A 13,828-nucleotide genomic window follows, 5' to 3' on the forward strand; every position below is an offset into this window, starting at 1 on the left:
GTCTGTATGTTGGCAGCAGCCACTTTATGTTGGTGATGGCTGCTTAACAGTCTGATGGCCTTGAGATAGAAGCTGTTTTTCAGTCTCTCGGTCCCAGCTTTGATGCACCTGTACTGACCTCGCCTTCTGGATGATAGCGGGGTGAACAGACAGTGGCTCGGGTGCATCGTGTGCAAGTTGCTTGATATTGGCGGGAACTGGAACACGAGCTTGTACACATCGACGCAGAGTATCCTGAACATGCTCAATGTGTGACGTGTCAGGTGAGTATGCAGGCGATGGAAGAAATGGGACATTTTCAGCTTCCAAGAATTGTGTAGAAATCCTTGCGACATGGTGCCGTGCATTATGCTGAAACATGAGGTGATGGCAGCGGATGAATGGCACGACAATGTGCCTCAAGATCTCGTCACAGTATCTCTGTGCGTTCAAATTACCATCGCTAAAATGCAATAGTGTTCATTGTCCGTAGCTTATGCGTGCCCGTACCATAACCCCACCACCAGCATGGGGCACTCTGTTCACAATGTTGACATCAGCAAACCGCTAGCCCACACAACGCCATACACGCTTGTCTGCGGTTGTGAGGCCGGTTGGACATACTGACAAATTCTCTAAAACGCTGTTGCAGGCGGCTTAACGTTGAAAAATTAACATTCAATTGTATGGCAACAGCTCAGGCTACATACTGCAACACATGTTTCAGACTGGATGCCTCCTTGTACTTTACTGCCTCTACAGAAGAATCGGTGCTGTCTAAATCACAAATAAAAATGGGAAGATATAGCAAGATTTTGTATTACACAAATCCATTGATAATCAACTGATGAGAGGGGACTCAAATGAACAAATAAGTCCAGGTTCTGTTGCTCCCAGTTACAGTAATTCTCAAGGTGTCAACTTGTGGCATCTAAGAGGGTGGAGTGATCTACACTATTGCCTTGAACAGATTAAACAGAAAACAGCACAGACAAGAAATGAGTTAGTTTACTAAAGTGGATTATTTCAAATATTGCCATTGTGAGAATGATGCATTTCATTGTTTAGTTTACTTTGTGTGTAATTGGCTCACACGAGGAGGGGATACAACACTACAGAATGTTGTTGGATCTCTCACCTCTGTTTGTCAGTCTCTTTCCATTCTACACCCATTCCCAAGTTCAACATTGGCTATGTAATAGACCCATGTAATTCCAGTTCATATTTGCGATGGTTGTTTGCGCATTGCGTTGTCTGCGCGCCGGGTGTGATTGTAGAGGGGGTGATTGTCTATTAAAGGGGCAGCCAGTCGTTTAAAATCCTTCTCGGACTGTTTCAAATCCCCCCTTGCACTCAGAGAGTAGAATGGAGGGAGGAGGGAGGAGTGTGGGTGTGTGTGAGAGAAAGAGAGATAGCGAGAGAGTATGTGTATGTGTGATAGAGAGTGTACATGCTTGAGTGCTTGTGTATGTGTGTCTGCGTGCGCGAGTGTGTGAGGGTGCGTGAGTGTGTGCTTCTCTGTGTGTGTGTGCGTGTATGTGAGCGCAAGCGCCAGGGAGAGCGGCACACACAGCAAAGGCAGACGGAAGGAGAGAGCGAAAGAGAGAGAGAGAGAGCTTGGAGCGAGAGAAAAACAGAGAGATAGAGATAATGTAGAGGAGGGAGGGAAGAGAGGGAAAGGAGGGAGGTTCTTAGGGAGTTCTAACGAAGGGCGTGGCCAGCAAACTGTCAGTCACTGCCGTTTACCACACAAAATGGGTGTGCTCAAATATAAGGACATCCAATGGCAAGCGACGTTGCTTGTGTCACCATGGTGATGGGGCTGTACTCGGGGAGGTTGTGATGGGTTGACAGGTGCGTGACAATCGGAGCTCTCTGCAAGCATGTACGCCAAAGGCAAGAGTAACAACGTGCCGTCCGACAGCCAAGCCAGAGAAAAGTAAGTTTTATTTATGGGGGGAAACCGCAGCGATGAGGGAGGATTGAGAAAGTTAATGAACGTCCGGGTCAGTCACACGGACCTGCTGTCGGAGAAGAGAGACATTGCAAGAGAGAGACTCATAAAGGCATGATTGAGGCTTTGCACGGCTTTAAAAGTTGACCATGTCAATTTCTTTGTAAATTCTGGCAATAGCAAGAAAGATTACAATAGAACATCATGGGGAAATAGAATATATGCACGAGGCTAGGCGACTTACATGACCGTGGTTCATAGGACACCTTTTACCGTTATACTAGGCTAGTATTTCTGCGACATAGCTTATATTTTTGACAGCAATGCTTATCAATCTACAGTTTGTCAGTTTAGCGTTATTTCGCTATATAGTATGCAAAAACATTATACTGTCTGTAGATGTAGCTGTTGTAAAGCCTAGGCAACTGTTATGTTCAAGTTTTTCAGTGGAGCTTTATGCACGCTTACATGCCCAAGTCGTGCATATTGTTGTGAGTAGAAGTTGTCTTTGCATTAAGTTGACAAGCAGGTGACACTATCGCTGTTAGTTCAATCAACCGATCCATTGCATGCTACAGTACCTCGCAGCAGCTGACAGACAGACAGGCTATTAAATATCCAGCATAGCCTAATGTGTCATCATTATTAAGCTATCATTAACATTACCTGACTTTTTACTTGCATAGTCTAGCGTAGCCTACAGGTCAAGGTGCCTAAACAATATGTTTATGTACATTTTCGAAAAACATGTTATAACTACAGGGTTATACAATACATGCACATTGCAACTTATGTGTTTTTCAGTTGAGCAAATAATTAACGTATTGACACCAATGTCGGGGGCTTTTCAATTGTAATTTCTGTCAAAATAGCCTACAACATAATGTAATTTCTGTCAAAGATTTATATATTTTTTAACATCATTTTATGCATACTGTAGCCTCAGAATTATTTCGATGAATGTCTCTGTTGAGTGAGCACATCTTGTCTAAAGAAGAAACAGTTTCCCGGGAGACAGACAGGAGAACTTGGTTACATTAGGCAGGTTTCTATTAACCCAGGCACCTGGCACACACTGGTTGAATTGAAGTCTGGAAGACAAAATGTGACCATGTGTAATGGAAACAGTAGATTTTCTAAAGATTGAATACATTTTTATCTGTTCGACAGGGGTGGGTTCTTCTTTTGTCATAGGCACATAGAAATTATTAGACTATTGCTAATATTAGTAAATTCTTGCCAAGGACTTAACTTTGTGTTGCATATTGGGGAGGTTAGGGTCAATGGGTACTGGGGTCAACCCCCTTACATGGGGGTCAAGGGCTCCCAACCCAGGAGAAAAATAAATAAATAAATGTAAAATGGTTGTTTCTGGTTAATTTAGAATGTATCCTAACCACAACTGAAATACTAATAATGTATATATTACTTTAAACTGTTGGTCAAACTAACAGTTCAGAAGGTAACTACGCTGGGCAATTATTTTGTAGAACGACTGTGAGAAAGTCAGTTCTGATGTGTGTTCAGTTCAATTGAATGTTTGCTACGTTGTGTAATGGCTTGTACTGAACAATGTTCTTCAACGTTCTTGAACAGACTTTGAGGTAGCCTACGTTTTCTCCGTTTGGCGGATGTGAGGGGGTTGTGGATTGAAGAAATAAGTGTGGTATTTAAAGGATAGTGGTGCATTTTTAACCCACAACACAACCCCACCCCGTTTTTCAACTGGTCGTTCAGAACAGCACAGTTTCCGTTTAATTGAATATTGCATTACGTTTTTTCATACTGAACGCAGCCTTGGTGACTTTTCTACTCTAAAATGAATCACAATTAAATTATGGTGACACCATTAAAATGATAATTTTAGGCTCCAAAATTGACCCTAAAATGTTCCATGTTATCAGGCTGGTGTGTTATTTAGCAATAAGCATTATCACCTGTAGCCCAACTGATGCAGTATAGAGCCCTGCACAGCATAGAGCCCACACCCGAGACATTCAAGGCCCTAACCTACCCAGGCCCGATTGCTTCTGCCAAATGTAACCTTTTCACACGTACCAACAAAACGTGTGTGATCATTCTACAGCGGTCCCTGCAGTGTACACTCAAACCTGTGTGATTAGAACGCTTATTTAGAACATCCAGTTCTGTCAACAAACATGGCGGAAGGCCTCCTGGGTGGCTCAGTGGTCTAAGGCACTGAATCGCAGTTCTAGCTGTGTCACTAGAGATCCTGGTTTGAGTCCATCCTCTGACGCAGCCAGCCACGACCGGGAGACCCAAGGGGCAGCGCAAAATTGGCCCAGCGTCGCCCGGGTTAGGGGAGGGTTTGGCCGGAAGGGATGTTCTTGTCCCATCGCGCACTAGCGACTCTTGTGGCGGGCCGGGCGCAATGCACGCTGACACGGTTGCCAGGTGTACAGTGTTTCCTCCGACACATTGGTTCGGCTGGCTTCCGGGTTGAGCGGGCATTGTGTCAAGAAGCAGTGCGGCTTGGTTGGGTTTCGGAGGACGGCAGGACCTTAACCTCTCCCGAGTCTGTACGGGAGTTGTAGCAATGGGACAAGACTGTAACTACCAATTGGATACCATGAAATTGTGGGGAAAAAGGGTTAAAAAAATAACTAACAATTTTAAAAAAGTATTTATATAAAGAAACATGGCACCACACAGCTGGAAAATAGCTCATTATAATCAGTACAAGCTTCATAAAAGTATTTTACACACCTCATAGGTGTCCATTACAATCTATTCAATATTCAGAATACATTATTTGTCACCAGTACTTGAAAAGATGTGAATAAGACTGTAAATACATTATGCTACATGGATGGATGGATGGAGTGATGGAGCGGCAGGTAGCCTAGTGGTTAGAGCATTGGGCCAGTAACCGAAAGTTAGATCGAATCCCGGAGCTGACAAGGTAAACATCTGTCATTCTGCCCCTGAACAAGGCTGTTAACCCACTGTTCCTAGGCCATCGTTGTAAATAAGAATTTGTTCTTAATAACTGACTTGCCTAGTTAAATAAAGGTATATAAAAAAATACATGCACTACCTTTCAAAAGTTTGGGGTCACTTGGAAATATCCTTGTTTTTGAAAGAAAATTTAAAAAATTTGTCCATTAAAATATCATTAAATTGATCAGAAATACAGTGTAGACATTGTTAATGTTTCAAATGACTATTGTAGCTGGAAACGGCAGATAATTTTTAAAAATGTTAATATCTACAAAGGCGTATAGAGGCCCATTATCAGCAACCGTCACTCCTGTGTTCCAATGGCACGGTGTGTTAGATAATATAAGTTTATAATTTTTTTGATCATTAGAAAACCCTTTTGTAATTGTGTTAGCACAGCTGAAAACTGTTATTCTGATTAAAGAAGCAGTAAAACTGGCCTTCTTTAGACTAGATGAGTATCTGGAGCATCAGCATTTGTGGGTTCGATTACAGGCTCAAAATGGCCAGAAACAAAGAACTTTCTTCGGAAACTTGTCAGTCTATTCTTGTTCTGAGAAATTAAGGTTATTCCATGCGAGAAATTTCCAAGAAACTGAAGATCTCGTATAAGGCTGTGTACTACACCCTTCACAGAACAGCGCAAACTGTCCCTAACCAGAATAGAAAGAGGAGTGGGAGGCCCCGGTGCACAACTGAGCAAGAGGACAAGTACATTAGTGTCTAGTTTGAGCAACAGACACCTCATAAGTCCTCAACTGGCAGCTTCATTAAATAGTACCCGCAAAACACCAGTCTCAATGTCAACAGTGAAGAGGCGACTCCGGGATACTGACCTTCTAGGCAGATATTCCATTACAAATCATCAATTTCCAGCTACAATAGTCATTTACAACATTAACAATGTCTACACTGTATTTCGGATCAATTTGATGTTATTTTAATGGACCAATGATTAGGCGTAGCACACCTCAATTCAAATGAAAACTTATAACAAAATAATTAGAAATTGACAAGATCAAACACAGCCTATAGATAATTAGCAGGCAGCGCGTGTTAAGTGTCCTGTTGTGTAACAATCACATTTTGGAACAGTGAGTGCATTCTGACATCACGTGCATAAAACAACACATGCTGGGGCGACCGTTAGAGATATTTCAAACTGACATGTGAAAAGGTTAAAGTCCGGCCTTGCCCGAAATTAGAAATATGTTCCTCCGTTAGTAAATCCATTAACTGCCCCTTTCTGTCTGTAAATCGCTCCCTGCACGCAGGCTGCTCGCTCTGCATGCACTCTGTGCATGGCGGCTCTGAGTGTGAGTATCCATAGCAACGGCTCTGCTTGGGCTGCTCAATGAAGAGACATGAGAGAGAGCAGTAAGCTGTTAGCTACTTTCCGTCACTTTAAAATCTGACAATTTAAGAAACATTTTATGTGAAATAATCTCTTCTGTTTTATATTTGACGAGGTTGAAGAACTTCTGACACCATGTTATGATCTTAGCAGCAAAGCACAAGCAAATGGCTCAGCTTCAAAATGTTTGTGATTAATTTAGTGATACCCGAGCCCTCCCTTTACCCTGGTTATTGATGAAAAAGCAGGCCCTACCAGGTATCAGTACTCTATAAATAAATAGGCTGAAGCATGTGGTTGCCCATCTGTATTTGTGCTGATCCAAATCAGTGCTTCCCAAACGTTTTCAGTCATGGCGCCCTTTCATCATGGGGGAACATCCTATGCCCCCTCACCTCCACCAATTGAATGAACTGCTACTATTAATTTATTTTTTAGATTTTCTCAATTGAAATAAAATATACAGTAAAGGTGGTTCTAGAAGCATTCTTAGTGTGACTATTAGGTTGTATAAACATGATGAGTGCCCCCCCCCCCCCATACAATTTTGGCCTTTAAATGTGTGTTCTAAACATAATTAAGGAGGAAAGGTTGCTGCAGCTGGCCAGAGTCTGAGACAGGCAGGCTGCCAATGGCTGGGGAGAGAAACAGGCTTGGTTGAAAATACTGCTTGAGGTTCAGAGAAACAGCCCTTCTCTAATTCTGTAGCCTACTAGAAAAGTAGTTGTTTCAAAGTTTATAATACTAACAACGTTCCATTTGAACTCACAAAATTGAGCCCAATATAAGTGTTAACCAATTATCCCTCGTTTTGAGAAATAGCACTCACACACAAGATGCGCATCTCGTCACTTTGAAATAGAAACTTTATCGATTTGAAACATATCCTTTTCCATATAATTCTTATTCGTGCTTATGAAATTCTAAATGTGATTGTACATTTTTATTTTTACAAGTGATCTCACAAAATGAATGGTTTGAGAGAGAGAAAGAATGGAGCTATTGCTCTGTTCTCCTTACAAGCCGTGCGCAACTTTTTTCCCTTCACAAATCAAGGCCTCTGAGGACCAGGCCTAACCAAAAGCGTAATTGGCGGCGGGAATTGAGTACTACCGTGTAGTGTAAAACCCACTGGAATCCCCCCACTGGGCACACACTGGTTGAATCAACGTTGTTTCCACATCATTTCAATAAAATTACCCACCTGATTCTTGCCTTCTATCTGTGCTGTCTTTTGCGGGCTACCTGAAGCATAAAACATTTGTGGGCAGAGCATACAGGCTGTTGCGCCACCTTATTAATGCGCAGTTTGCCTAATAGGATAATAGAAACCCTTCAACCACAATTTTTATTAGACATTACATCCAGCTGTTCTTATCGACACAAATAAAAATGTTATTGGTCATGTACACATATTTGCTGATGTTATCTCAGGTGCAGTGAAATGCTTGTGTTTCTAGCTCCAACAGTGCAGTAACACCTAACAATGCAAAACAATACACCCAAATCCCCAAAGATGTAAACAAATACATTAAGAAATATCAGAACGAGATATATGATACACTCCCTTCCCAGTTCACAAAAAAATGTATCACTCCTACAGACAGTGAGTCACGTGGCCGTGGCTTGGTATATAAAGTAGGCAGGCATCGAGGCGTTCAGTTACTGTTCGATTGAACGTTAGAATGGGCCACACAAATGACTTGAGCGACTTTGAGCATGGTATGATCGTTAGTGCCAGGCGCACAGTATCCAGTATCTCAGAAACTGAGTTTTTCCACACATACGTGTCTAGGGTTTACCGAAAAAAATGGTGCGACAAACAAAAAACATCCAGTCAATGACAGTCCTTTGTGACGAAAACATGATGAAGAGGTCGAATGAGAATGGCAATAATCGTGCAAGCTAACAGGCGGGCCACAAACAGACAAATAACAGCACAGTACAACATTGGTGTGCAGAATGGCATCCAAACGCACAACTCGTCGATCCTTGTCACAGATGGGCTATTGCAACAGACGACCACACCGGGTTCCACTCCTATCAGCTAAAAACAATAAGAAGCGCCTCCAGTGGGCACGCGATCACCAACACTGGACAATTGAGGAGTGGAAAAACATTGCCTGGTCCAACAAATGTCGGTTCCTGTTGCGTCATGCTTATGGCAGAGTCAGGAATTGGCGTAAGCAGCTTGAGTCCGTGGACCCATCCTGCTTGGTACAGGCTGGTGGCAGTGGTGTACTGTTGTGGGGAATGTTTTCCTGGAACACGTTAGGTCCCTTGGCCTACAAACCTGACTCAGTTACACCAGCTCTGTCAGGAGGAATGGGCCAAAATTCACCCAACTTATTGTGGGAAGCTTGACTTCTCAAACACGGAGGAAATCTAACCCAATGGGTGTTTCGAAAAATGCATACTACTGTGCTCTGAGCACACACATTGGAGCACGGGGGGGTATTTTGAAGCATTGATGGAAAGTGTGCAAAGAAATATAACACAACCACGTAAAAAAATAACAATACAATTTTTGTGAAATCAATGGCGGACATTATTTGAGTTGAAGCGAGAGAAAATACACCGACTTCGGAATGAAATATTGCCTATTCACATTTCATATGTTGTCTGACTACAATATTTTATTTTGCTATGTTAATAAATACATGCTGTGTTCATTTTGACAACGTAGCGTAGATCACAACCCCATAATAAGTCAATAGGGCTAACTGGCTAGCTACTACTGTTAGCTAGACACAAATCATTGTTAGCTAGCTACCCATAAAAAATTGACATCTATCTCCCCTAATATTAGTTTTAGGTCATTTGTGCCTGTTTAAATAGCGCCCTGACTGTGTAGCTACTTTTCTCCAGTACATTTCTTGGTGTAGCTTAATTTTAAGCAAAACATTAGGAAATGTAGCAGGCTGTATTCTTTATATGATACACATTATAAATATGATTGCCATGCAAAAATGTAGTTGTGTGGCTGCCAGCCAAATAGGATTGAACTTCTGTGAAGTGAAGCAGTCCGGTGATCAGGTCAGTGTTCCATAGCCGCAGGCAGAACAGCAGAAACTGGGCCAGCAGCACGACCCGGTGTTATTAGGGACAGGGACAGCCAGGAGATGTCAGGCCAGGTAGTCCTGAGGCATGGTCCTAGGGCTCAGGTCCTTTGGGAGTGGAGAGAGATGGGAGAATTAGAGGGAGCATATCTAAGATCACACACGACACCAGATAAGACAGGAGAATTACACCAGATATAACAGACTGATCCAAGCCCCCAGGCACAGACTATTGCAGCATAGATACAGGAGACTGAAACGGGGGGTGTCGGGGACACTGTGGCCCAGTCCAAAGTCACCCCCGGACAGGCACAACCAGGCAGGATATAACCCCACCCACTTTGGCAAAGCCCACACAGGGATATCAACAGGCCACTAACTTACTACCCTGAGACAAGGCCGAATATAGCCCACAAAGACCTCCCCCTGCACAAGCCCGAGGCCAGGAAGGATGGAAGAGCGCGAGCAAGCCATTGACTCAGCCCCCGTAATAGGGTCAGAGGCAGAGAATCCCAGTGGAGAGAGGGGAGCCGGCCAGGCAGAGACAGCAAGTGAAGGAAAACTGAAGAAAAACTATAGTTGCATGTCCCTGATCACTCTATTGACTTTCAATGCACAGCTGGACTCACGTGCTCCCACTTTCTCCCGTTGTGCTATTTACAAACAAACACATGACTGGCTCAACTTTTTTGAGGAACTTTGGTAAGCTTCATAATGTGAAATGAAGAAAGCGATCTGTTTCATCTCCTAACATATTGCACAAGTTGACTGCAGTTATTTACTTAAATTGTAATATTTGTAGCTATTTATGTTGAAAAACCTCATAAATAGTTTTGGTATTGAAAAACCATCCCGTGGCTATATCCAAATACCTCGGTATATACGGTATATCGCCCAAGCCTAAATGGTGTGTATGGACAGTATATTAATTAAAAATGTGTTTACGGCAGTAGTTATATAGGATGAGCCATGACTAGAATATATACAGTGGGGGAAAAACGTATTTAGTCAGCCACCAATTGTGCAAGTTCGCCTGTAATTTTCATCATAGGTACACTTCAACTATGACAGACAAAATGAGAAAAAAAATCCAGAAAATCACATTGTAGGATTTTTAATGAATTTATTTGCAAATTATGGTGGAAATAAATATTTGGTCAATAACAAAAGTTTATCTCAATACTCAACAAAGGGTATATAACAGAGGTCAAACGTTTTCTGTAAGTCTTCAAGGTTTTCACACACTGTTGCTGGTATTTTGGCCCATTCCTCCATGCAGATCTCCTCTAGAGCAGTGATGTTTTGGGGCTGTTGCTGGGCAACACAGACTTTCAACTCCCTCCAAAGATTTTTAAGTGGGAGAACTTGCACAATTGGTGGCTGACTAAATACTTTTTTGCCCCACTGAATAGAGTTTAAGTTGGAAGTTTACATACACCTTAGCCAAATACATTGAATGTATTTGAATGTATAAATAAGAATGTGAAATGTCAGAATAATAGTAGAGAGTGATTTATTTCAGCTTTTATTTCTTTCATCACATTCCCAGTGGGTCAGAAGTTTACATACACTGAATTAGTATTTGGTAGCATTGCCTTTTAAATTGTTTAACTTGGGTCAAACGTTTTGATAGCCTTCCACAAGCTTCCCACAATAAGGTGAATTTTGGCCCATTCCTCCTGACAGAGCTGGTGTAACTGAGTCAGGTTTGTAGGACTCCTTGCTCACACACGCCTTTTCAGTTCTGCCCACACATTTTCTCTAGGTTTGAGGTAAGGGCTTTGTGATGGCCACTCCAATACCTTTACTTTGTTGTCCTTAAGCCATTTTGACACAACTTTGGAAGTATGATTGGGATAATTGTCTATTTGGCAGACCCATTTGCGACCAAGCTTTAACTTCCTGACTGATGTCTGGAGATGTTGCTTCAATATATCCACATCATTTCCCACCTCATGATGCCATCTATTTTGTGAGGTGCACTTGTCCCTCCTGTAGCAAAGCGGCCTTTCAGCGGCCTTTCAGGTTATGTTGATATTGGACTCGTTTTACTGTGGATATAGATACATTTGTACCTGTTTCCTCCAGCATCTTCACAAGCTGCTGTTCTGGGATTGATATGCACTTTTCGCACCAAAATATGTTAATCTCTAGAAGACAGAATTATGTCTCCTTCCTGAGCGGTATGACGGCTGTGTGGTTTCATGGTGTTTATACTGGCGTACTATTTTTTGTACAGATGAACGTGGTACCTTCAGGCGTTTGGAAATTGCTCCCAAGGAAGAGCAAGACTTGTGGAGGTCTACAATTTTTTTTCTGATTTCTTTTGATTTTCCCATGATGTCAAGCAAAGAGGCACCGAGTTTGAAGGTAGTCCTTGAAATACAACCACAGGTACACCTCCAAGTGACTCAAATTATGTCAATAAGCCTATCAGAAGCTTCTAAAGCCATGACATAATTTTCTGGAATTTTCCAAGATTTTTAAAGGCACAGTCAACTTAGAGTATGTAAACTTATGACCCACTGGAATTGAGATACAGTGAAATAATCTGTCTATAAACAATTGTTGGAAAAATTACTTGTGTCGTGCACAAAGTAATGTCCTAAATTACTTTCCAAAACTATAGTTTCTTTATTAACAAGAAATTTGTGGAGTGGTTGAAAAATGAGTATTAGGGCCTCCCCGGGTGGCGCAGTGGTTAAGGGCGCTGTATTGCAGCGCCAGCTGTGCCACCAGAGACCAGGCTCTGTCGTAACAGGCCGCGACCGGGGAGGTCCGTGTGGTGTCGTCTGGGTTAGGGAGGGTTTGGCCGGTAGGGATATCCTTGTCTCATTGTGCACCAGCGACTCCTGTGGTGGGCCGGGCGCAGTGCGCGCTAACCACGGTTGCCAGGTGCACGGTGTTTCCTCCGACACATTGGTGTGGCTGGCTTCCGGGTTGGATGCGCACTGTGTTAAGAAGCAGTGCGACTTCGTTGGGTTGTGTATCGGAGGACGCATCACTTTCAACCTTCGTCTCTCCTGAGCCCGTATGGGAGTTGTAGCGATGAGACAAGATGGTAGCTACTAAATAATTGGATACCACAAAAAAGTGGTAAAATTCAAACTAAAACTTTTAAAAACTAAAAAAGGAAAAACAAGTTTTAATGACCTAAGTAAACAGTCATAACATAAGTTTTGAGAATGACACAAATATTAATTTCCACAAACTTTGCTGCTTCAGTGTCTTTAGATGTTTTTGTCAGATGTTACCATGGAAGTATAATTACAAGCATTTCATGTGTCAAAGGATTTTATTGACAATTACATGAAGTTGATACAAAGAGTCAATATCCTTTTCAAGACCTCTGCAATCCGCCCTGGAATGCTGTCAATTAACTTCTGGGCCACATCCTGACTGATGGCAGCCCATTCTTGCATAATCAATGCTTGGAGTTTGTCAGAATTTGTGAGTTTTTGTTTGTCCACCCGCCTCTTGAGGATTGACCACAAGTTCTCAATGGGATTAAGGTCTGGGGAGTTTCCTGGCTATGGACCCAAAATATCTATGTTTTGTTTCCTCGAGCCACTTAATTATCACTTTGGCCTTATGGCAAGGTGCTCCATCCTGCTGGAAAAGGCATTGTTCGTCACCAAACTGTTCCTGGCTGGTTGGGAGAAGTTGCTCTTGGAGGATGTGTTGGTACCATTCTTTATTCATGGCTGTGTTCTTAGGCAAAATTGTGAGTGAGCCCACTCCCTTGGCTGAGAAGCAACCCCACACATGAATGGTCTCAGGATGCTTTACTGTTGGCATGACACTGGACTGATGCTAGTGACTAGTGTTCAATGATTGTACATAGGGCAGCAGTCCCAAAGGTTCAGGGCAGGGTACTGGGCGGAAGGCCGGCTAGTGGTGACTATTTAACAGTCTGATGGCTAGGAGATAGAAGCTGTTTTTCAGTCTCTCACTCCCAGCTTTGATGCACCTGTGCTGTCCCCGGTGATGTGTAGGCTGACACCCTTTGGAAAGCCCTGCGGTTGCAGATGTTGCAATTGCCGTACCAGGCGGTGATACAGCCCGACAGGATGCTCTCAGTGGTGCATCTGTAGAATTTTGTGTGGGTTTTAGGGACCAAGCCGAATTTCTTCAGCCTCTTGAGGTTATAAAGAGGTGCTGTTGCGCCTTATTCACCACACTGTCTGTGAAGGGACCATTTCAAGTCGTCAGTGATGTGCACAGCGAACTGACGACTTGACGACAGCGAACTGGAAGCTTTTCACCCTCTCCACTGCGGCCCTGTCGATTGTGGATGGGGGTGTGATCTTAATCTATCAGACAGATGGAATTGACAGTTTATGGTTTTGACCATGGTGATTATAATAATGTTAATTTAAATCTATGAAAAGTATAGAACTTTACAGACCATGAGTGGTCTTGTTGCAAGGATTGTCCCGACTTTCAAGAATCTCTGAGCTAATTTCCTGCTATTCTATACATTTTGCCGTGAGGCTGAGAGAAACTCTTGCAGTTTTTAAG

The 13,828-nt window shown here is 42.7% G+C and overlaps 1 protein-coding gene across 1 annotated transcript in view; it reads left to right on the forward strand.

The window, feature by feature from the left end:
* Positions 1-1,757: 1,757 nt before the first annotated feature.
* The window catches only part of LOC118393350 (single-stranded DNA-binding protein 2), a 96,395-nt gene continuing 84,324 nt past the window's right edge, over positions 1,758-13,828 (forward strand). The window contains exon 1 of the mRNA XM_035785946.2: positions 1,758-1,918. Coding sequence (XP_035641839.2) covers positions 1,863-1,918 — 56 coding nt within the window. The 5' untranslated portion in view covers positions 1,758-1,862. The remainder of the gene's footprint in view (positions 1,919-13,828) is intronic.

Source organism: Oncorhynchus keta, chromosome 14 (assembly GCF_023373465.1).
Source record: "Oncorhynchus keta strain PuntledgeMale-10-30-2019 chromosome 14, Oket_V2, whole genome shotgun sequence".
NCBI lineage: Eukaryota > Metazoa > Chordata > Actinopteri > Salmoniformes > Salmonidae > Oncorhynchus > Oncorhynchus keta.